The following is a 25,731-nucleotide window of genomic DNA, read 5'->3' on the forward strand; positions in this document are numbered from 1 at the left end:
TTGAGGACGCCACAATTAAAAGGTCGTCCAGGTAGGGAAGAACCGTAACCCCCTGTCTTCGAAGGATCGCCATGAGAGGTGCCAGAATTTTTGTAAAAACTCTGGGCGCCGAGGCCAACCCGAATGGTAGGGCCACAAACTGGAAATGGTCCTGACCTATGGCAAAACGAAGGAAGCGTTGGTGGGCCCTTCCGACGGGAACATGCAAATAAGCGTCGCGAATGTCGATTGACACCAAAAAGTCGTTCTGCGACAGGGCCGCCACAACCGAGCGAAGCGACTCCATGCGGAATTTCCGGGTGCGGACATGCCGATTCAATCTTTTGAGATCCAGAATGGGGCGAAATTTGTCCTCCTTTTTGGGGACCACAAAGAGGTTTGAATAAAACCCTCTTCCCCGGTCCTCCGGCGGAACCGGTACCACCACACCCTTCTGCAGAAGGGAATCGACCTCCTGCCGTAGAGCGGCAACTAGCTCGGGCTCTGACGGAAAGAGAGATCGGCAAAACCTGTCCGGGGGTCGAGAAAGAAACTCTATGAAGTAGCCTGCTGACACAACCCGCGTCACCCAGGCGTCCGAAACGCGGGACGCCCAAGTCGATTCGAATTGGAGCAGGCGACCCCCCACTCGAGAGCCCTCGAGTGAAAACCTGGCGTCAGTCCGCCTTAGCGGGCTTTTTGTCAGCTTCCCGCTTGTCTTGACGGAAGCTCTGTTTCCAGGGAGTGCGGGATTTCTGAGAAGCCTTTTTTCCTGAAAAAGAGGGACGACCCGATCCCCAAGAGGGCTGACCGGACCGTCCCCTGGACCGAAAGGGCCGCCGACTACTACCGGCACTAGGCCTGCCCGATGCAGAAGCCACAGTTCTTCGCTGTGGTAAGGCCGCTTCTTTTGCCTTTGCCTTGACAATCAGCTCCGTGAGGTCAGATCCAAATAACTGACCACCCTTGTAAGCTAAAGATAGCAAACCTTGCTTGGAAACCGCGTCCCCGGTCCACTGTCTGAGCCACAGTGCTCTTCTGACTGCCGCCGAGGATTGCGCCCTGGACAGCAGTGACGCGGTATCCAAACCTGCATCACTGCCATATCGGGCCGCATCCTCCAACAACTTGAAAAGCCCATCTACCTCGGATAGCGGGGATCCATCCTGCCACGCCGTCCGTAGATGGTCCAACCAGCTTAGGGAAGCTTTACAAGCACACATGGATCCTAGCACCGCTCTGAATCCATGACCCGCGGCCTCGTAGATGGATTTCGCCGCCATCTCCGTTTTTCTGTCCAGCGGATCCTGCAGACTCGCCTTCCCTTTAACAGGCAGTAATGAGGATTTGCTAAGCTGGGATAAAGGGACATCCACTTCAGGAGAAGGAATCCAATTATCAATCAACTCCGTGGAACACGGATACAGTGCCTCAAAAAAACCGTGTCCCCTGAAAACGTTTATCTGGACACAGGCGTTCCTTCTCCACTGCCCCATTAAGCTCATCCAGAGATGGTAATGCCAAGCGCGACCTATGCGACTCCTGAAACATCCGGGCCGACTTACCAGGACGTCTAGTTACCTCCTCCGGAAACTGTAAAGCCTCCCTCATGGCTCCAATAAAAGCCTCTGCACGGCCCAAAAAAGAGGCAGAGTGCCCCTGCCGATCCTCCTTATCCGAATCGGACATCTCCCCATCTGAGCTTGAAGGGGAACCCTCCATAACAGAGATCTCCGAGTCGCTGCGCGGGGAGGGCAGCACCGGCCTGTGGCGCTTCCTGCCATGAGAGGATCTAGCTGACACCCAATAACCTAGAAGGTCAGACAGGCCATCAATAGAACGAGTGAGGGCCTCCATTTTGACCACTGCCCCATCACCGAAACCCCCGACCGCTGCGCTTGACGCCGTCGAGGACTCCTGCGTGTCAGACACGCGAGACTGATCCTGTAGCGGACCTGGGAGACGGTCCGCACCTCCTGGACCCTGATCTGACATGCCATCACACAGTATATGGCAGGTTAAACCTGTCAGTAAGTAGGACAGTGTGGTTTCTTAAAAGAAAGCTGAAGGGTTAAAGCTCTTAAAGAGAGAGCTACCCCAGCTGACCCCCAATTAAGGGATAACCGCCTAATAAGGGGTTAATGTCGCAGACTCCCCACAACCTCTGTGAAATGAAAAGGATGTGCGAGCCCCAGACAAAAAAAGGAACCTCTATATGAGGTAATAGCTGCAGGACAGCACAGTCTGCCACCTTATTGTGCCTCAGAAAGGTGCCCTGCGCTGAGGGGGTGAGGGGTTAAGCTTCTGCCCTGACAGGCAGAAGCGACTCACCCAGCTGGCCGCGGTGCAGTGTTCCTTCGGTCTGTCGGGAGGAGAGGAGAGTGAGGAGCCCGATGGAAGCCGTTCAGTAATGGCCGCCGCGCTGTGAGGAGAGAGAAGCCGGAAGAGGAGGGGCAGGAGAAAGCGCGCGCTCAGAGCGCTTCCTGCCCGCGAAAGACTGGGAAGGCGCGAAGCCACGCCCCCCGCCGGCTTCAAAAAAAAGCGCGCGCGACTCCTCCGCTCTCCGCTCCTGCCCCGCTTCCATGTCCTGCAGGCATCCACCTGCGGACAAAAAAACACAAGTCACCACCTGAATACATGTAGCAGCGGCTGCCGCAGCAGCCGCTGAAGCACTCAAAACACATTAACATGCTGAGTACTCACCCAGCTGAGCGCCACAGGGACCCCCAGGGATTTGTGGCGCTGTGCCCAAGCTTCCCCCCAGGGCGGAGAACGCAGTGACCCCAGATGCGCGGTTTGCGTCCCCGCCAGGGAAGCATCCCTCATCCCCCGGGGCCGGCAGAGTTCTGCAGGGACCTCTCTCAAAGGGTAATGCAGATCCGCCAAGGGAGGGGTGGGGGTCCAGCAGCGCTGAGACCCCTGAGACCTCAAGACCACGGGGGTCCAAGTCTCTGTCCGATAAAAATAAAAAAATTTTCTGAGGAGCTGCTTCCAGCAGCGACCATCCTCTGTGACCTCAAATTTTAGACTGGAGAGCTGGAGTAGGAGGAGCCCAAGCTGGAGGGGCCGGACAACACTCTTTTTTAATCTGAGGTGTTCTATCCCAGTGGTCCCCAACCTTTTTTGCACCAGGGACCGGCTTGAAGCAAGATCATTTTTCCATGGCCCAGCAAGGAGGGGGTGGGGTGGGCGGGGCTTTGGTCATATGGGGGCGGGGTAATGGAGGGATTTGGAGTTTAGTGCATACTTATCATATAGTGTAGACCAGGTCCCCGCCAGGAGCTATGCCAGGAGCCCCACATAATGTGCTGTGCCAGGAGCCGCATCACTGAGGCCCCATCACGCCCTGCAGCAGGACAGGGCAGCTGTCCTGACAGCTGCTGTTCAGCTGCATTTACTTCATCCCAGGGGCGGACACAGACTGTAGTGGGCCCCTGTGCAAGAAATTTTTGGGGGCCCCCCCCGCCCTTCATAAGGCAACAAAGTTATGTAAACATAACCCCCCATGTGCATCTCTCACCCCCCCATGTGCAGCTCACCCCCGTGCATCTCTCATCCCCCTCCGTGCATCTCTCATCCCCCTCCGTGCATCTCTCATCCACCCCCCGTGCATCTCTCATCCCCCCCCCGTGCATCTCTCATCCCCCCGTGCATCTCTCACCCCCCGTGCATCTCTCATCCACCCCCCGTGCATCTCTCACCCCCCCGTGCATCTCTCATCTCTCCCCTCCCTCCCATGTGCATCTCTCATCTCTCCCCTCCCCCCATGTGGATCTCTCATCTCTCCCCTCCCCCATGTGCATCTCTCATCTCTCCCCTCCCCCCCATGTGGATCTCTCATCTCTCCCCTCCCCCATGTGCATCTCTCATCTCTCCCCTCCCCCCATGTGCATCTCTCATCTCTCCCCTCCCCCATGTGCATCTCTCATCTCTCCCCTCCCCCCCATGTGGATCTCTCATCTCTCCCCTCCCCCATGTGCATCTCTCATCTCTCCCCTCCCCCCCATGTGGATCTCTCATCTCTCCCCTCCCCCATGTGCATCTCTCATCTCTCCCCTCCCCCCATGTGCATCTCTCATCTCTCCCCTCCCCCATGTGCATCTCTCATCTCTCCCCTCCCCCCCATGTGGATCTCTCATCTCTCCCCTCCCCCATGTGCATCTCTCATCTCTCCCCTCCCCCCCATGTGGATCTCTCATCTCTCCCCTCCCCCATGTGCATCTCTCATCTCTCCCCTCCCCCCATGTGCATCTCCCATTCCCCGCACTCCTAGTTAATTGTATTTAAAAAAAAATAAAACTTGTTATACTTACCCCCATGCGATCCCTGCAGAATCCTGGCGCTCGTCCAAATCGCTGACACCAGGTTCTCCTGACTTCCGGCCATGTGACGGCGCCGTCACATGACCGGAAGTCAGGGGAATCATGAAGGTGCTGCCGCAGCAGCGCAGCGCTAAGATGTCCCGGACCCGGCGCTTAGCATGCGGCCGGGGGCCCCATGAGGAGAGAGACGCACAAGAGGGGGGCTCCGAGGGGGCTCCTACCGGCCGGGCCCCATACTGGAGTCAGGGCAGTCATGCCCTGATGGCGGCCCTGCTGGAGGCTGGAGGGGCCCCCTCTCCCCGCGGACCGGCTGAAAAACCCCAACGGCCCAGTCCTGGTCCGCGGACCGGCGGTTGGGGACCTCTGTTCTATCCTATGTGGGCTCCGCCTACCCACTAGTAATGACTGTGTCTCCCTTCCTTCCATCTGCTGCTGAAATGGACCGTATGGAATATTTAAAAAAAAAAAAATCACAATACTCAGGGGAGAAATGAGAATAAAATGAGAACAAAATCTGGTCACTTTTGACCTAGTGACATGCTTCAACCGCTTCCCAACACGGTCGTGTTTGAATTTTCGTTTTTTTTCCTTTCCTTCTTCCCAGAGCCAAAACTATTTCATTTTTCTCTGCACATAGACATAGAGCTTGTTTTTATGCAGGATGAGTTGTGCTTTTGAATGACACCATTTGTTTTACCACGTAATGTACTAGAACATGGGAGAAAAGTTGTGAACAAAAAAATGCAATTCTGACATTGTTCTTTTAGACATTGTTTTTATGGCATACATTGTGGGGTGAAAATGACCTCGCAATAGGATTCTGCTCATTAGTACGTTACGGCGATACCAAACATGTCCACTTTTTTTTATTATTTTAGTAATGAAAAAATAATCAGACGTCTGAAAAAAAAAAATTGGGAGAGTTGTGTAGCTGTTTTCTGAGACTCGCAAAGATTTAATTTTTTGGTCAATGGAGCTGTATTTTTTCAGTTTACGGTGTTTATCAATCGGGCTTTTTACTTTTTTATTTTGATAAATCGGACTTTTCTCCATGCTGTCATATCACATTTGTGTATTTTTTTTTACATTTTTTATTATCTTTATTTTTAATAGGGGAAACTGAAGTGATTTGAACTTTTCTGGGTTTTTTTTCATATTTTTTAGAACTATTTTCGTTTTACTTTTCACTGGATTTATTAGCCCCCTCAGAGGACTTGAAGCTGTGATCGTCTGATCGCTATACAGTACAGACCAAAAGTTTGGACACACCTTCTTATTTAAAGATTTTTCTGTATTTTCATGACTATGAAAATTGTACATTCACACTGAAGGCATCAAAACTATGAATTAACACGTGGAATTATATACTTAACAAAAAAGTGTGAAACCACTGAAAATATGTCTTATATTCTAGGTTCTTCAAAGTAGCCACCTTTTGCTTTGATGACTGCTTTGCACACTCTTGGCATTCTCTTGATGAGCTTCCAGAGGTAGTCACCGGAAATGGTTTTCACTTCACTGGTGTGCCCTGTCAGGTTTAATAAGTGGGATTTCTTGCCTTATAAATTGGGTTGGGACCATCAGTTGTGTTGTGCAGAAGTCTGGTGGATACACAGCTGATCGTCCTACTGAATAGACTGTTAGAATTTGTATTATGGCAAGAAAAAACAGCTAAGTAAAGAAAAACGAGTGGCCATCATTACTTTAAGAAATGAAGGTCAGTCAGTGCGAAAAATTGGGAAAACTTTGAAAGTGTCCCCAAGTGCAGTTGCAAAAACCATCAAGCGCTACAAAGAAACTGCCTCACATGAGGACCGCCCCAGGAAAGGAAGACCAAGAGTCACCTCTGCTTCTGAGGATAAGTTTATCCCAGTCACCAGCCTCAGAAATCGCAGGTTAACAGCAGCTCAGATTAGAGACCAGGTCAATGCCACACAGAGTTCTAGCAGCAGACACATCTCTACAACAACTGTTAAGAGGAGACTTTGTGCAGCAAGCCTTCATGGTAAAATAGCTGCTAGGAAACAACTGCTAAGGACAGGCAACAAGCAGAAGAGACTTGTTTGGGCTAAAGAACACAAGGAATGGACATTAGACCAGTGGAAATCTGTGCTTTGGTCTGATGAGTCCAAATTTGAGATCTTTGGTTCCAACCACCGTGTCAGAAAAGGTGAACGGATGGACTCTACATGCCTGGTTCCCACCGTGAAGCATGGAGGAGGAGGTGTGATGGTGCTTTGCTGGTGACACTGTTGGGGATTTATTCAAAATTGAAGGCATACGGAACCAGCATGGCTACCACAGCATCTTGCAGCGGCATGCTATTCCATCCGGTTTGCGTTTAGTTGGACCATCATTTATTTTTCAACAGGACAATGACCCCAAACACACCTCCAGGCTGTGTAAGGGCTATTTGACCAAGAAGGAGAGTGATGGGGTGCTACGCCAGATGACCTGGCCTCCACAGTCACCAGACCTGAACCCAATCGAGATGGTTTGGGGTGAGCTGGACCGCAGAGTGAAGACAAAAGGGCCAACAAGTGCTAAGCATCTCTGGGAACTCCTTCAAAATTGTTGGAAGACTATTTCCGGTGACTACCTCTTGAAGCTCATCAAGAGAATGCCAAGAGTGTGCAAAGCAGTCATCAAAGCAAAAGGTGGCTACTTTGAAGAACCTAGAATATAAGACATATTTTCAGTTGTTTCACACTTTTTTGTTAAGTATATAATTCCACATGTGTTAATTCATAGTTTTGATGCCTTCAGTGTGAATGTACAATTTTCATAGTCATGAAAATACAGAAAAATCTTTAAATGAGGTGTGTCCAAACTTTTGGTCTGCACTGTATATACAGCAATACCCCAGTTACAGTCTCCTTTGAAGCCCGGCCACAGGCTTGGTTTCAAGGGAGTTGCAGTATGAGAAGCACGGAGGTCTTCAACAGATCCTGGGCTGTCATAGCAATCCATCGGCGTCCTGTGATCATGTCACCATGCCGGCGTGCTGCTAATGCCGTTGTCAGAGTTTGCCAGCAGCATTTAACAGGTTAACAAGCCCAGGTCCTGGCTGCTCACCCCGTTAGCCCGTTCCATACACCCACTACCAACTTGCACCGTACATGTACAATGTGTCCTACAAAAAACATCATTCACTTTACCATGTAATGTATGGGGGAAAATTCCAAGTGCGATGCATTGATGTAGAAAGGTGATAGAAGCTTTTTCACAGAACTTGACTTAAAGGGGTTCTCCAAGAATTTAATAAAAAATGGCCCCCGTCACTGAATTCAAACGGCAGCCTGTCCTAATCCCGTGTGGGATTGAGCTTCAGTCTGTCAGCTGAAAAACAGATCTAGGGATAGTGTACGCAGACACTATGTGCTCCATTCATCATTTACGATCTATCTAAACCACTTCTTTTTTTGGTCTTGTGGTGTTCGCTGAGGTTTTTTGCACCAAATTCTTCAAAATGGAACACGCAATTAAGGAATTTGGCGCAAAATCAAACAATTTTTTTGTCTTTAAGTAGTTTGAGAACTTTTAGCACCAAAAGTTTCAAATCCTTTAAAAAGTTACAAAAATGCGCCAATCTGAATACTCTTCCAGAAACCTTATTTACATCAGGTTGGGACTGCAGAAACATGAGAGAAAAAAAATTGCGACATTTGGCAAAACTTGCATTTCATGAATCTGTCCAAAACATCTGGAAAAGTGGTGGGGGTGGAATTACACAGATGACTGGCCTTCCAGCAAATGAGACCTAGTCCTGTGGTGATGATCTCCTGTTGATAAAACACTGATTGTATTGAAACTACAACACACAGCCTAATAAGTGACACATCTCTAGAATCAGGCTCTCTTGCCCTATATTATGTTGCTCTCAGATTAACGCAATCAGCAGGAAAGTATCAATAGAAGTTAGAATCAATAGTTTCAATAGTTAAAACCTAACTTTTAATGATTAAAGCCAAAAACGCTGTGCTCAATTATAACACAGACAAAGTGATCAGCAAAGCGTAAATTCGCATATATACGATAATAAAGTGCTCAGTGATGCCAGTGCCAATAAAAAAGTTTAATCTAAACCAATTCTTGTAGTGAAGCCAAGTCACACACGAAAACAGGAGTACATGACCAGAGGGTAATGTCCCCTGTCATGCCCCGTATGGCTCCTGCCCTGACAAGGGCAATGCCCGGGAGTATAACCTACCGTAATGGCCGAAAGTGTTTGCATCCTTGAAATTGATCCTTGTATTTCTTCCAAAAAATTATTACAATTACACGTTTGATATACACATGTGGAATAAAATAACTGCAATGAATCGCTTCCTATAACCATCAACAAGCTTCTTACACCTCTCAGCTGGAATTTTGGAGCACTCTTCTTTTGCAAACTGCTCCAGGTCTCTCATATTTGAAGACACCTTCTCCCAACAGCAATTTTAAGATCTCTTCACAGGTGTTCAATGGGGTTTAGATCCAGACTCATTGCTGACCACTTCAGAACTCTCCAGCGCTATGTTTCCATCCATTTCTCGGTGCTTCTTGATGTATGTTTGGGGTCATTGTCCTGCTGGAAGACCCATGACCTAGGACGCGAACCCGGCTTTCTGACACTGGGCACTACACTGCGACCCAAAATCCTTTGGTAAGCGATTGAATGCAGTTATTTATCCCAAAGGGATCCTTTGGTAATCTTCAGATTTCATGATGCCTTGCACACAGACAAGGCACCCAGTGCCAGAGGCAGCAGAACAACCCCAGGACATGTTTGAACCTCCACCATTTTTGACTGTAGGTACTGTTTTCTTTTCTTTGTAGGCCTCAATCAATTTTTGGTAAACAGTAGGGTGATATGCTTTACTAAAAACCTCTATGTTAGTCTCATCAGTCCACAAGACGCTTTTTCCCAAAAGGATTTTGGCTTACGTTTTGGCAAACTGCGGTCTAGCTTTTTTAGGTCTCTGGGTCAGCAGTGGGGTCCTCCTGGGTCTCCAGTTATTGCATTTCATTTCATTCAAATGTCGATGGATAGATCATGCAGACACTGATACATCCTGAGCCTGCAGGACAGCTTGAACTTCTTTAGAACTTGATTGAGGCAGCTTATCAACCATCTGGACTATCCTGTGTTGGAACCTTTCACCAATTTTTCTCTGCCGTCCAGGGAGATTAGCTACGGTGCCATGGTATGTAAAACTTCTTGATTATGTTGTACACCGTGGACAAAGGAACATCAAGATCATGGGCGGCATGGTGGCTCAGTGGTTAGCACTGCAGCCTTGCAGCGCTGGGGTCCTGGGTTCAAATCCCACCAAGGACAACATCTGTAAGGAGTTTGTATGTTTCCTCCCACACTCCAAAGACATACTCATAGGGAATGTAGATTGTGAGCCCCAGTGGGAACAGTGCCCATAATGTCTGTAAATTGTCTGAATTGTAAAGCGCTGTGGAATATGTTGGCGTTATATAAATAAAAAGATTATTATTATCAAGATCTCTGGAAATGGAATTGTAACCTTGCGATTGTTGATATTTTTCAACAATAGTGGCTCCTCAGACAATTCTCTTCTCCTCTTTCTGTTCTCCATGCTTAGTGTGGCACACACAATGCAAAGATTGAGTCAACCTTCTCCCCTTTTTATCTGGTTTCAGGTGTTTTTAATATTACCCACACCTGTTACTTGGCACGGGGTTATCAGGGTTTCATTGCCACTGAAGGGCCAGATACACCCCTTAGATGTGGATCTAATAAATCCCTTTCCCCTTTAATGCAAGTACACTCCCCTGATGAGGTCTTGTTATTGAGGTGGAAATGCAATGGGAGAGGTATTCTTTGGGAGTATATCCTACCCAACTATATACACTTGAGTACTTCTCGTCAGGGCAGGAGCTTTATGGGGCAGGACAGGGGACATTAAGTTTTCAGCTTACCCCTATGGCCATGTACTCCTGTTTTCGTGCATGCCTTGGATTCACTACAAGAATTGGATGAGATCAAACTTTTTTATTGGCACAGCATCACAGAGTACTTTATTATTGAATATATGCGATTTTACGCTTCGCCGTTCACCTTGTCTGTGTTATAATTGCATGTTTTTGAGCAGAGATCTTTTACCTTTAATCATTCAAAGTTAGGTTTTGACTATTGAAACTATTGATTCTACCTTCTCTTGGTACTCTCCTGCTGATTAAGTGATAGTTTTCTGTTGAGTTACAGTTGCCATTATTATTGATGGACCTCTTGCTTTGTTAATGCTCTCAGGTTAAATAGCGAAATCTTCATGACAGATTCCCTTTAAAAGAGGTTGTCCACTATCTGGGGGACTATTTTATTCAAAATGGGCTTGTCCGGATAGTGGACAACTCCTTCAAAGAACTGCAAAAGTGTAATCTGACCAAAAAATCTGAAAGATAATGCGATGACATCACTGCAAATATGAACAAAGAGAAGCCCTATAGTGATCCGACTACTTCTGAACAAAAAGCTGATGTTAGCGAAAGTCCAAACACTACAAGTGAGCAGATACAACCGAAACCACATACAGAACTAAAGCATTTAACAAGAGAAAACAATAGGTAAAGCACCTGTACATCTCATACAAAGCATGCACAGATAAGGTACAGTGGCGTGAAAAAGTGTTTGCCCCCTTCCTGATTTCTTATTCTTTTGAATGTTTCTCACACTTAAATGTTTCAGATCAAGATCATAAAACAAATTTAAATATAAGACAAAGATAACACAAGTAAACTAAAAAAATGCAGTTTTTAAATGAAGGTCTTTATTATTAAGGGAAAAAGAAATCCAAACCTACAGGGCCCTGTGTGAAAAAGTGATTGCCCCACCCCCCCCAGTTAAAACATAAATTAACTGTGGTTTATCACATCTTTGGGAAGCGGAGTTCAATTTTCCTAGCCACACAAAGGCCTGATAACTGCCACACATGTTCTCAATCAAGAAATCACTTAAATAGGACCTTCTTGACAAAGTGAAGTAGACCAAAAGATCCTCAAAAGCTAGACATCATGCTGCGATCCAAAGACATGCAGGAACAAATGAGAAACAAAGTAATTGAGATCTAGCAGTCTGAAAAAGGTTATAGAGCCATTTCTAAAGCTTTGGTACTCCAGCGAACCACAGGGAGAGTCATTATCCACAAATGGTGAAATCATTTAACAGTGGAGAACCTTCCAGGAGTGGCCAGCCGACCAAAATTACCCCAAGAGCGCAGCGGCGACTCATCCAAGAGGTCACAAAAGACCCCGCAACAACAACCAAAGAACTGCAGGCCTCACTTGCCTCATTTAAGGTCAGTGTTCATGACTCCACCATAAGAAAGACTGGGCAAAAATGGCATGCGTGGCACAGTTCCAAAACAAAAACCACTGCTGAGAAAAAAGGACATAAAGGCTCATCTCAGTTTTGCCAGAAAACATCTTTATGATCGCCAAGACTTTTGTGAAAATACTCTGTGAACTGGAGAGCCAAAAGTTTAACTTTTAGGAAGGTGTATATCCCATTACATCTGGCATAGAAGTAACACAGCATTTCAGAAAAAGAACATCATACCAACAGTAAAATATGGTGGTGATAGTGTGATGGTCTGGGGCTGTTTTGCTGCTTCAGGACCTGGAAGACTTGCTGTGGTAAATGGAACAATGAATTCTGCTGTCTACCAAAAAATCCTGAAGGAGAATAACCGGCCATCTGTTGGTGACCTCAAGCTGAAGAGCACTATGGTTATGCAGCAGGACAATTATCCAAAACACACCAGCAAGTCCACCTCTGAATGGCTTAAGGAAAACAAAATTAAGACTTTGGAGTGGCCTAGTCAAAGTTCTGACCTTAATCAAATTGAGATGCTGTGGCATGACCTTAAAAAGGTGGTTCATGTTTGGAAACCCTCCAATGTGGCAGAATTACAACAATTTTGCAAAGATGAGTGGGTGAAAATTCATCTAGAGCGTTGTAAAAGACTCATTGCCAGTTATCACAAACGCTTGATTGCAGTTTTTGCTGCTAAGGGCGGCCCAACCAGTTATAAGGTTTAGGGGGCAATCACTTTTTCACACAGGGCCCTGTAGGTGTGGATTTCTTTTTCCCTTAATAATAAAAACCTTCATTTAAAAACTGCATTTTGTTTTTACTTGTGTTATCTTTGTCTAAAAGTTAAATTTGTTTTGTGATCTGAAACATTTAAGTGCGACAAACATGCAAAAGAATAAGAAATCAGGAAGGTGGAAAACACTTTTTCACACCACTGTACATGACCCACATTTTGGGAAGACATATCTTAGCTCTCAGGAGGAGAAGCCAATAAATGTATAAAGGATGCAGAGGAAGAAATACAATCCATGCATGACAACCAAGGATAATTGGCACTTTTACAGATGAAAAGAGATCACCCAAAAAACAGCCATATTGATCGGAAGATCCATTTTTTGATCTTTAAGAACAAGGACTTCAGGACTTACAGTACTGCCCAATCAGAATGTGACTACGGATATTTTCGCAAAGGCATTGCCTGCAGAAAGATGAAGGGGCTGCACCAAGTGAACGGAGAATTGAGTTCATTGCAGCAGACTTGTGCTGGAGGGACTTTTGTGCAGACAGCAGATGTCTTGTTAGTTTGTTAACACTGCGCTGTATGACCTGTTTGATGTGTGTTCTTTTCCTGCAATCTTCAATGTTGTGTCGATGAAGACAACGGTCCCTGTATGTCCCAAGTAAAACGGTTCTTTCTCCCACTTAAATCTGAGTTTTGAATAATTCTGCTGAAAGCGAAAATCTGCAACAATACTATTAATGATCAGTGTGATCCAGCCATCTGGGACTCTAATAAGAAATCCTGAGAATATAGGGGTTGCAGCACTTGTGCTGCATTATTTTACCCCATTTTTACCTTCACAGCAGCACTCCGGAAACTGCAGCAAGATATTATTCACTTGAATGGGGCTCTGCATCAGCTTTCTGAGCAGCAGTTGGCAGGGGCACCACTGATCATAAAGAGATGGCATATTATACTCATATGTCATCCCTTGGGAATACCCCTTGAAAGAGGTTGTCCAGCTTTGGGATACAAGTCTGCAGTCGCTCTATGAATCTTCACAGCGTTCCAGGCGTGGTTTCTCTGGTGCCGGGAGCAAGTGGTCATGTGAACGTAAGTATATGATTTGCATACTTCCGGCCACATTCTGACTGGACATGTAGGTGCACGTCTAGTTGGTAGGTGACAGCATCTATGCAAATCGCACACTTGCGGTCACGTGTCTGCCAGCTCCCGGAGAATCCTCACAGTGTGCACAGACCAGATCCTTCTCTGCCCTGACATCTGTCGGGGAACACACATGTAGTCCCCATATACGTAAGACTGTAGGTCAATCCTGCCCATATCCCCAGATTGGCAGACTTCAGTCTAATACCTTTAGTCTGCACCTACAACAAACCAGGAAGGCAAGTTTTTCTTCCGTTCACATTGATGATATTCTTTCTTTTTTATCGCAGGTTAAATGTGTATTCAAAACATCTAACCTAGGAGATGTTAAGCAAACTGGTTGTCTCAATGGAATCGTAATGGCAAAATCGTCACAAAACAATGGTGAATGAAAAAGAAAAATGCAAGGCAGATGTGTTGTATGCTTTAATAGTACAGGTGAGATACCAGGAGTTCAGCCACACGTTTAGTCAGCGGCGAGTATTAAGTCACCACAATCCATGGACACGACAGGTCTGACAACTGGTGAGAAGAGAAAGCAAACGATTCATGCAACCCACCTGCTCTTTTTTCACCTTCTTCTTTGGCACGGAGTCCAAGGACTTCTCAGATTCTGAACGAGTCCGATTGGACCTTCTCTGGTGTTTCTTCTCAGAGGTTCCTAGTAAAAAGAAACTGTGTTGTGCATTAATCCATCATTGGGTCAGTGTCTCGAAGGACTGCAAACGACCCACCTCTGGGTGAGACTCGAGGCCCATAGACTGAAGCCACTTTGCAGTAGAGCTTGATTACTTTTCAACAGTTTTGTTTCAACAGCGCCTGTGCGGACAATGCGCCTCCATGGTAACAGACAACAAACATGCTGTGTAGTCTGACCCTGGAGTCATATTCCCTTCTAACTCTCCCACCGACCAAAAGTAGGACAGCACAAAGCAGAAGACAAATGGAATAAAGTATGATAATGCTAAGGGCCCCATACACAAAAGAGAGCTGTCGGCCGAACCATCATCTGGCTGATCGGCCGGGAGCCACCTCTCCCGATACTTCTTTACACAGGAGCACTCAGTCTGCCGAACAATCATCTGTTCTCTATGAAAGCGCCTCTGCTAGACATCTCTGAAGGTGGCTCATCTCACCAAGAGCAAAAGGATCATCAGTCCAAAATCGGAGAGATGATGTCGGGGGAGAGTTAAGACACAGCAAACGGTCAGCCGACATTGGTATAATTTGTATGGGGGCTTTAAATGGCTTCTCCAGGCTTGAGGTTTAAGTCTTGTAGTCATTATATGTGATTGCAGATCTTTGAATCCTCACAATGTTCGCTGTCAGGATTCATTGGTGCCGGTGGTCATGTGACTGCAAGAATGTGATTTGCATACTCCCGGTCACATTCCGACTAGACGTGTCTGGCCTCGCTCCATTCACTTGTATTGAACAAGGCTGTGCATGTCTAGTCGGTATGTGACCAACTATGCAAATCACATACCTGCGGTCATACACCGCTTCAGGCACCAGAGAATCCTCACAGAGCACACAGACCAGATCCTCTTTTGCCCTGGCATTTGTGGGGTAAATAGTTGGGAGGTGACATGAACGCCCGCTCCGGGTGCCGGAGAATCATTACAACGTGCAGTGTGTGCGCTTTGAGGGTTCCAAAGTATGCCGCTACTAGGCGTAACGGCAGACATTAACCTCAAGTCTGGACAAGCCCTTTAATGCTAAAGGCACACTTTAAAGTATATGCCGTCTGCTTTTCCTGACATACTTTAAAGTTAACAAAGGCCATGATAAAGGCCAAAAGTGTGTTCTTTTGGCCTCTGACTGGTCGGTATGCACATATATTACACACTATTTAGACTGCAGCCAGTGTTGGCTATATACCTTTAGTATCGTGTGTGCCTAATAATCTGCACCTGAACGAAAAATGCAAGGTTACAAATCACAGAATGCGTTTGCCGTTTATTACTGTCGAGACGCATAGTCTGCATAGGAGCTGCAGAAAGATAATGGTACGTAGACTGGCACATGGATTTTCTATTGAGCTCGCCTTCAATCTCTAAGTAATGTTCGAATGAACGCTTCTGCCTTTTTGCTTTAGCAACTGATGCGGATCTGAGCACCTGGACTCCCCTCTATCAAAACTCGGTCGGTGGTCACAGTCACAATTCAATCAGTAATTAAAAAAAAAAGAGGGGAGAAGAAAATAAAAATGTCAAATACAACTTGACCACTATAAAGTCTAACTCTACATATATATGGAGCTGTGTTCTCTTAGATGTCCTAGACAGTATGTAAAAATATTTTAGGAGTGATTTAAAGGGAGCCTTTCTCCAGGATGGAGCCACATTAAAGGGTATTCCCATCTCCAAGATCCTATCCCGACATATAGTAGGTGTAATAATAATAAATAATATTAGAAAATACCTCCAATAAGAAATTTAGCATAGTTCTTCTGATTTGTTATGTAGCTTACTCCATGTAAAGGGCAATGCAGTAGCTTAGGTATCCATAGTTACGACCACTAGCAACTAAATGTCACTAGATGAGTGGTTGTAACCATGGATACCTAAGCTACTGCAATGCCCTGAACATGGGGTAAGCGACATAAAGAATCTACATATTGGGATAGGATTTTGGAGATGGGAATACCCCTTTAAAGTACACCCTTCATTGGGTGGCATATCACTTAGCGTGTGTAGTAATTGCTCAGCAATAAATCTTGGGGGGCCGTGGTAGCAGTGCATGGTGGTAATGGAAATCATGGTGGTGGTGTCCTGATGGAGCACAGCATAGATGAAAAGCAGGGAAAAAAAAGATAAAACGTGCATGTAAACCCATCAGATCAGGGCCTAGTGATATAGGATGGCCCCTAAAGTACAGGTTGTATGGACTTTGCTTTGAAATTGCTAAAATCTAGACATTTAAAGTGAAAAAATTGACTAATTTTGCATGCGCTCATCCAATCCCGGCCTTAATAGAAATGCTGTGCGCTGAGAACCTGCACTGCGGTGCGAGTGACGGGGTGGATTATTTGCACAGCGTGTGGATAACATTTTGTACGCTGTGTACTGTAATACACTGCTGATTTTCTGCCCAGAGCCCACAAGTACTAGAACTGACAGACAATAATAACAGAAGATATAACGCCCCCCAAAAAAAAACAAGTTATGAATCTAAACTATAAACTTACCAGGTTCATTATAGGAAAAAAAAAGGAAAAGAAAAAAAAAGTGAAAACGAATCGTCCATCCAAATTATTCTCAATCTATGTACCAGAGGATATAAGAAACTAGATGTGGATGTGAAGATGGAGAATAACCGGTGAATGGCATTGATGAGAGCTGTAGCGGCAGATCTTTACCTCCGATGTTACTGTATAGAGGTCGGAGATCAGCGAATGCACACATCATTCATGGTGGAGCTGGGTGCACTAGTCATGAGACCGTATGATGGACCACGAGAGATTTTATCCTTCACTATTACACTATCCATCAGTCTTACGGTAGTAACCCTCGATATCATGTATAGGAATGGATCCCTTTCTGCTCCTCAGTCTTTCGGGTCCTTCCTTCACAGGGTCCGGACTTCAGCTTTCAGCCAGAAGGACCCTTCTTTCACACTTAACCAGGTATGGAGTCTCCAACCAGATGCATCACATCAACATGAATCGATAGACACTTACAACCCCACTCTCCTTCAGCCGGCGGCCAAGGACGAGCTCCTGGATCTACCCAGAGCTTACTCCAGGCACACATGGCAAGAAGCAGCTTGTGCTGAGGAAATCTGCCGGGGGTAGGAGTGTGGTAAGAGGTGGAGAGGCAAGTGCAGAGTCAGCGAGGAGGCTAGTAGAAAGAGTGACTGTGACCGGGCCGCGGCTCCGCTATGTCGGATACACTGAACTATGACTTCTTTTTAAAGAGGTGTTCCCATCTCACTAGGATCTCTGAGACCCCCACAGTCACAAGATGGGTGGTGATTTGGTTATCGGTGGGGGACTTGTACTGATCAGAAAAACGGGGCACTTTTATTCCGGCTAGGTATGGTTGACCTTAGCTCCATGCGTTCCCTATGCGGCAGCTTTTTATGGATAGGAAATGAATGTAGCGGTGGTCGGGCGTCCGACTTACCCCTCCATTTGTAACGAGGATATAGCTTCCCTGTAGGGGATAAAAATGACCCGTTCTGCCGACCCACACCAAGCACAGTAGGTTATCACCTACCACTTGTTTTGACCAGACAGCCCCTTTAAAGGGGTTGACCATTACTCAGAAACCCCTTCTTAATTACAATGTTACCCATGTAGAATAACAACACCTTACACTCACCTCCAGTACGGGAACCGCTCCAGCCACTTCAGCACCAGGGCTTGTGTAACGTTACGTCACGTGAGTCCTATAGCCAATCAGTGGCAGCTTCCATCTCACTTTCAGCAGTTTCGTCATAAGGAAGTGAGAGTGAAGTGGCCCTTTAGCTTCGCCCGGTTGGCTGCAGGGCTCACGTGACATAATGTCACGCAAGCCCTGGGGCCGGTGTTTTTATAGTACATGGGGGAATATTGTAATTGAAAAGTGGGTGTCCGGGTCGTGGACAACATCTTTAAGTGACGTCATATCCTAGTGATACACCGTGAAATGGATATACCCCTTTAAGTGAATTAGGAAAGAGAGGTCCACAGTACAAATCACTGAGCTGTAAGGTGCAAGGTTACACGAAGCTCTGATATTACACAGGAGGTACGCTGTAAGTGCGCCGGCTGTCACATAACTCCTAATACTCTCAATCACTACCAGACGGCAATGACTGAATTATACACAACTATTCTGAGTGTCAGCCCTGCAGACTATGAAGGGAGCGGCAGAGTACAGACAGTGAGGAGGAACCAGGGGATGTGGTTGAGACCCCAGCTCTAGTGATTGTTAGGACCCCCACAGATTAGACAACTGTCAGGTATCCTGTGGATAGGCGATAAATGTCATCTGTGGCACAACCAAGTATGTGATTAGTGAAACCTATGAAGCCCCGAGAGCCCAGCCAGTGTAAGGGCACATTCAGGAGACCGTGCCCAGTGGTAGCGGAGCCTCATACATGGTGCCGTCTGATCCGCAGATACAGATGACAATAGGACATGCACTGAGTTTAATGGAATGACAATATGGGTCCATAAAAATAAAAAAAAAGTGAAAGCGATGTGTGAATAGTTCTATTAAAGAACGAGGGTTGGTGATCTGAGAATCAGTTGTGTAAAATGTGCCCCATATGGAAAATTAGGAAAGTGTTTTGTGCTGACATCAGCTTTTCCAGTACTGGGGGTGGATCATGTTTTTCTCCTCAATCTCTCACCCTCATCGCTGCCTTTATATTAGGAATAAGCCCCCCACCTTATGACTAATAAACCTTTCTATACAGGATTGTCATGTCCTACAGGTTTATTTCATACCGGCTACGTATATGCTATTGGTTGCTGTTATCAGCCAGGCGGTATGACAAAGACCTGCGGACGCAGCCCCATCTCGTCTGCACAGAGTAAAACACAACAGAAAACCCACTGAACAATGCAAACGTCGTCATCTTTGTATCATTTATTGCACAAAAAGCAGCATATAACAAAAAAATGTGAAAATGGGTGACAGCGCAGATTTGGGAAAATACTGATCTTTTTTTTTTCTTTTTTTGGAGGGGTAAGGGGATGTCCCCCTCTCCGTTTAGTTTAGTTTATAGATCTTGGCGGCGGGCTCAACAGTCTCTTCCCCCCTCCCCCTTTCACTTTGGCAGTAGGGAGGTGTGTGTTAGGGGCAGACACGTGCAGTTTGCCTACCTGTGGCCCCCGATGAGGTTTCGGGAGCAGGCGTGTGTTGTGCTGAGCTTTTCTCCGCCTTCAAATTGGGGGAGGGTACAGATGTCTTTTCTGGAGCTTTGACTGTGATTTCTGTCTTGTTACCGACTCCCTTGAAAACAAACATAGAAGATTACATGCCGGTCATATGTACAGAGGAAAGACGTCTACATATGTCGAACCCTCCCTAAAGACCGCATCACTGGGCGCTGTCTAGCCAAGAATACTGGTGTGGCTGTGACTTGTTGTCAGGATTCCAGGTGTCCTTCCACAGTTTAATAATTGTGCAGCAATCCCACTCCTTACCACTGGAGGCTGCTGTTGTGTTCTGCAATTGCCCTTTACTAAGATGGCAGATTCTGAACCTGCAGAATCCATCTTGTTTCCTGTTTGGGCCTATTAAAGCCACATGGACCTTTCACTCATTGCTTGAGTATTGTGTCTAGCTGTTAGCCTAGTTTCCAGTCTCCAAGCTCCTGAACATTCTTACCTAGATTGTTCTCACCTATCTACGGATTGTTTCCTACAACTCCTTTTGCTAACTTCAAGAACTTCTACTACCGCTTGCTGTTCCTGCTCGTGCTCCTTCAGCCACTGGTTTCCAGCAGTACTATGCCAGTATCGTAACACTTGTGGTGTGGTCCAGTCAGGGTGTGTGCGTGACTGCTGCGACCTATGGGGCAGCATAACACCCTATTTAAAGGGAATTTGTCACCAGGTGTTTGCTATCCCATCTGATGTAGGGGCAGGCCCTGATTCCAGCCATGTATCATTTGCAGGGCTGCTTACTGTCATTTTGATAGAATCCCTGTTTACTCAGCTGCAGATCTAGCAGAGCTCAAATGCGGAGCTCTGTATAACCCCTCCCACACCACTGATTGGCTGCTTTCTATGTATACTGTGCATAAGTAGAAAGCTGCCAGTGGTGGGGGCGGGGTTATACAGAGCAGGAGTACTAGGAAGCATGGAACAACTAGAATAGTGATAATCTCCTGCTGATAAAACTGTGATTTTCTTGAAACACCAACACGCATCACAGTAATTGACATATCACGGGAATCAGGGTCTCTGTCCCTACATCATGCTACTCTCAGATTACATAGCAACATCCTGCAGACCGAACCTTGTATTTGGTTCTCCTATACAGCTTTATTTCCATTTCTGAACTCATCCGTTCTGTAATCCCTCCTGACTTTACCCAAGCTTGACTGACTTACTGGCATTTGATCGCAGCTATCCCTCTGACCATCGTTTAGTATCCTGATTCTGTCCCTTACTGACCAGGCTAATACGACGAATTCTGCCGCAAGACTCACTTCTCCGGCCAGCGGCTACTCCTTTGATGTAACCCAAGGGACTCTGTAGTAAGTCTAGATCCTAGTATAAGAGTTTAATTCCAGGGATCTTCTAGGAATTGATAGACGGCAGTGGCTAGTACCAACCCTCTTCGAGAGGGCAGATTTGAGCCGCCAACCTCAGACGGACATTACAGCTGTCCAACATAAGCAACAGCATATTACACCTACATATTGCATATTACAGGACCGAATTCCCAGGAGCCAAAACAGTACAAAAAAAGATTTTTGTGCAGTTTTGGCACTTACAAGTAAAGACCTGTGATCAGCAATATGTAGCCTACTTACGGCGGCATATTAAGACGGCAGCTCTGCTTTAAATCGGCTGTCAGAGGCAAGTTAGGTCACATCAGGCTTCAGGCTCCCGGCCAGCCCCACTTCCTTTGGGCGGAGAGCCAGTGTGCCTCAATAGATAACACTATACATGGAGTGCTAGTACAAGGGTATTTGGAAGACCCCTCATATGTTAGAATAGGGCTACATCCAAGGTAAAAGGAATCTGTACCGGTCGACTATTCAATATGTATGGGGAGAGGGTATCCCAACCCGTTCAATTAATATGAATCGAGGCAGATGTTAGGGTAAAGCAGGATCAGCCGACACACTTGATCTTTGGGGCCCACCGGAGAAAAGTTAAAGGCTGTAATATACATTTTTCATCACCGTAAATACAGATGATGGAGATTTTTTTCTTCACCCTACCTTGGTTGTGTATATGAACTGTTCAAAACCATCAGAAGATGCATTATGGAGAGCGAGGACGTTTTCTATTTTCACCACAGGTGACATGTTGCACTTCTGAAGGTCAATTGTGCCCTTGTGTAATAAAACTGAGGCTGGGAGCGACTTGCGGGCGGCTGCCGTCTTCCAGGGAATCTTTACTGGAGGTGGCGTGGGCGGCGTCGGTTCTTCTTCCTGAGCCTGTTTCCTCTGGCTCTGCCTCCGAGTTTCGGGTAGGGAGTCTTTATTGTCCTTGGATGAAGGGGACTGTACGGGGGCAGAGTGTCTTGACGGTGGAGAGGAGACTTCTTTAGGACGAGCAGGTTCGGCCTCGTTACTAGAGGTGGATCTTCGACTCCTCTTGCTACTGATTACTGTTTTTTTGGGTTCAGGAGAGGTCACTGGGTCCACATAAATGAAGGTGTACTGTTCTATCCTCTCCTCCCGTGTCATCCGCAGGGCTTTCTCGGCGTGGGCGATGCCGATGTCCCACTGTATGCGCTCCTTCTGAGGGCGAGGTTTCCGCATCTAAAACCAAAAATATGATAGCAAATTTCATATGGTTCCTTGCTCTGAACGTTTATCGAGCATCCGCAACACCCCTGTAACCACTTCATGACATCTGCTGTATATGTACGGCGCAAGCTGGAAGCGGGTGTATGCAGCGGGCTCAGTGGGTGAGCCTGTCCCATACTCCTCAGGCGATGACTGTGTGTTACAGTCAGCACATGCCTCTAACAATCACGGCTGGAGCGGCATTTAACATGCGCCGGCATGGGGGCTTGTCAGGGTTGCTACAGCAGGGCGTCTGTTGAAGACCTCCGTGCTTGTTATTAAAGGGGCTCTTGGAAACCCCGCCTGAGGGCCAGGCTTCAAAGGAGACCAAGATTTTAACTATACACACGTGGTCAAAATTGTTGCTACCCCTCGTTTAATGAAAGAAAAACCAACAATGGTCACAGAAATAACTTGAATCTGACAAAAGTAATAATACATTAAAAATTTGAAAATTGACAAATGAAAGTCAGACATTGCTTTTCTGCTTCCACCGAATTTATAAAATAATTAAACTCATGAAATCGGCCTGGACAGAAATGACGGTACCCCTGAAAATAATGTGACAAAAGGGACATGTTAAATCAAGTTGTGTCCACTAATTAGCATCACAGGTGTCTACAATCTTGTAATCAGTCAGTGGCCTGTATATAGGGCTACAGATACTCACTGTGCTGTTTGGTGACATGGTGTGTACCACACTCAACATGGACCAGAGGAAGCAAAGGAAAGAGTTGTCTCAGGAGATTAGAAAGAAAATTATAGACAATCATGTTAAAAGGTAAAGGTTATAAGAACATCTCCAAGCAGCTTGATGTTCCTGTGACTACAGTTGCACATATTATTCAGAAATTTAAGATCCATGGGACTGTATGTAGCCAACCTCCCTGGATGTGGCCGCAGGAGGAAAATTGATGACAAATCAAAGAGACGGATAATATGAATGGTAACAAAAGAGCCCAGGATAACTTCTAAAGAGATTAAAGGTGAACTTCAAGCTCAAGGAACATCAGTGTCAGATCGCACCATCCGTCGTTGCTTGATCCAAAGTGGACTTCATGGGAGACGACCAAGGAGAACACCATTGTTGAAAAAAAAATCATAAAAAGAGTGACTGAAATTTGCCAGACTACATGTTGACAAGCCACAAAGCTTCTGGGAGAATGTCCTATGGACAGATGAGACAAAAAATGGAAGTTTTTGGCAAGGCACATCAGCTCTATGTTCACAGACGGAAAAATGAAGCACATCAAGAAAAGAACACTGTCCCTACTGTGAAACATGGAGGAGGCTCTGTTATGTTCTGGGGCTGCTTTGCTGCATCTGGCACAGGGTGTCTTGAATCTGTGGAGGGTACAATGAAATCTCAAGACTAGCAAGGGATTCTAGAGAGAAATGTGCTGCCCAGTGTCAGAAAGCTTGGTCTCAGTCGCAGGTCATGGGTCTTGTAACAGGATAATGACCCAAACATACAGCTAAAAACACCCAAGAATGGCTAAGAGGAAAACATTGGACTATTCTGAAGTGGCTTCTATGAGCCCTGACCTAAATCCTATTGAGCATCTTTGGAAAGAGCTGAAACATGGCGCCTGGAAAAGGCAACCTTCATACACGAGACAACTGGAGCAGTTTACTCATGAGGAGTGGCCAAAATACCTGTCGAGAGGTGCAGAAGTCTCATTGACAGTTACAGGAATCGTTTGATTGCAGTGATTGCCTCAAAAGGTTGTTCAAAAAAATATTAAGTTAAGAAGAACCATCATTTCTGTCCAGGCCGATTTCATGAGTTTAATTTTTTTTTAAATTCTGTGGAAGCAGAAAAGCAATGTCTGACTTTCATTTGTCCATTTTCATAGATTTTTAATTTATTATTACTTTTGTCAGATTCAAGTTATTTCTGTGACCATCGTGGGTTTTTCTTTCATTAAACGAGGGGTAGCAACAATTTTGACCACGTGTGTGTATGTATATAGCACAAGTGATCAGATGATCACAGCTTCAAGTCCCCTAAGGGGACTACTAAGAACAGTGAGAAGCTAAAAAAAAAAGTTTTAAAAAATCCAAAAATAAAAACAAACAAACATAAAAGTTCAACCCTATTCCCCCATTTAAAATAAAGATAATAATTAAAAAAAAAAATATATATATATATATATATACATACAGTTGTGCTCAAAAGTTTACATACCCCAGCAGAATTTTTCCTTTCTTTGCCTTGTTTCAGAGAATATGAATGATGATAAAAAAACTTTTTCTCCACTCATGGTTATTGGTTGGGTGAAGCCATCAAAATATAAAAATAATTAACCTGATCGGTAAACACCGAAAAAGGAAAAAAAATTAAAGAACGCCAAAATTACGTGTTTTTTGGTTGCTGCAATACCACAAAAAATGCTCTAACGAGTGATCAAAAAGTCACATCTATCCCAAAATGGTATCAATAAAAACATTGTCTCGCCCCGCAGAAAATAAGCTGTCACACAGCTCCATCGTCCGAAAAATGAAAACGTTACGGGTCTTGGAAAATGGCGACACAACCCAAAATATATATATGTATACATATATATTTTTTTTTTTTGCAAACGTCACCACTAAAAGTACAACTTGTCCTGCATTGGGGGTGCTGTTTAATGCCTTTGATCTGTTTCACAGAGGATTGCTTTTTGATCTTCTTATCATGGCCGCAGCACTTAGACCCCTACCAAACAGAGATCACAGTATAGCCCTATGCAATGGGCCCTGGCAAAAATATGCTGGCATGAAAAAGCAGATCTGTGAAATAGTCTAAAAAGAATAATAATAATCCTAAAATTTGGACAAGATTTAATTGGGATAATTTATGGGGATTTATTTTTTTCTGTATCTTGAAAAAAAAAAAAAAAATAGATAAGGCACCTTAAGTCTCTCGGACTGGTTGACAACCTTGGCAGAGTCTTCAGCCAGCAGCTGCTCGTACTGCTTCTGTCCCCGATACTCCCGCATACGTTTCTCGTGCACCCAGGCTCTCTCCGGTTCATTGCTGAAAAACTGGACATGGTATTCACGAGCGCCTGGAGGAGAGGAAAGGGTTAGGTCAGAACGGTCCTCACCGCTAAGACGGAGTGCAAGGAGTTGTCTTAAAGGCACTGTCAGACGGCCATATAAATCGGACTGAGATCAGAATGCAGTACACGGACTGGCCGGCGTCTCTCCTGACCTCCTGCCACGCTTGGATCGGGAGAGCCACCGGCCAGTCCATGCACTGCGTTCCAATCTTGGTTCAATTTATACGGCTGCCTGTGTCATCAATATCAGACCGATGTGGGTCCGACGCTCAGTACACCCACCCATCAACTGGTTGCAACTTCTGCATAATTTACTAACCCACCCCCCCAATCTCTTACCTCTGGTGTTGATTTTGCTGTGCACACGGAGCTGTGGGTCAGAGGACACCATACAGGGCCACCAGGGGTACGTTCCCACTTTAGACCAAACTAAATCACCCACTTGAAACCAAACGCCCGTCCTGACCTCAGGCTGGAGCGGAGAGATGGGCAAATGCTGCACCTGGCGAACAAAGCACTGTTAAGATCACTGATAACTTCATAAAAAGTTAAGAAAATTGATCACACATACCTACAGGGATGAAATATATCTAAGACTATAATCCAACATGGATTTGAGGAGCAGGAAAACATGCAAGAGTTAAAAAAAAAAAACATCTGTACCGGGGACCAATTTATAAAATAAGTTGATAAAGTACATTGTAAAGA

At 45.7% G+C, this 25,731-nt stretch overlaps 1 protein-coding gene across 6 annotated transcripts in view; it reads right to left on the reverse strand.

Annotated features, from left to right (window-relative positions):
- The window catches only part of NSD3 (nuclear receptor binding SET domain protein 3), a 117,754-nt gene that overhangs the window by 57,549 nt on the left and 34,474 nt on the right, over positions 1-25,731 (reverse strand). For all 6 annotated transcript variants that reach the window (XM_073653947.1, XM_073653946.1, XM_073653944.1 and 3 more), the window contains exons 3-7: positions 25,363-25,525; positions 24,875-25,029; positions 21,407-21,952; positions 19,332-19,461; positions 14,077-14,177 (exon numbers count right to left, since the gene is read on the reverse strand). In XM_073653947.1, the coding sequence (XP_073510048.1) occupies positions 14,077-14,177; positions 19,332-19,461; positions 21,407-21,952; positions 24,875-25,029; positions 25,363-25,525 (1,095 nt within the window). The remainder of the gene's footprint in view (positions 1-14,076; positions 14,178-19,331; positions 19,462-21,406; positions 21,953-24,874; positions 25,030-25,362; positions 25,526-25,731) is intronic.

This window comes from Phyllobates terribilis, unplaced genomic scaffold, assembly GCF_046119375.1.
Source record: "Phyllobates terribilis strain yellow unplaced genomic scaffold, ASM4611937v1 Scaffold_11__3_contigs__length_659146591, whole genome shotgun sequence".
NCBI lineage: Eukaryota > Metazoa > Chordata > Amphibia > Anura > Dendrobatidae > Phyllobates > Phyllobates terribilis.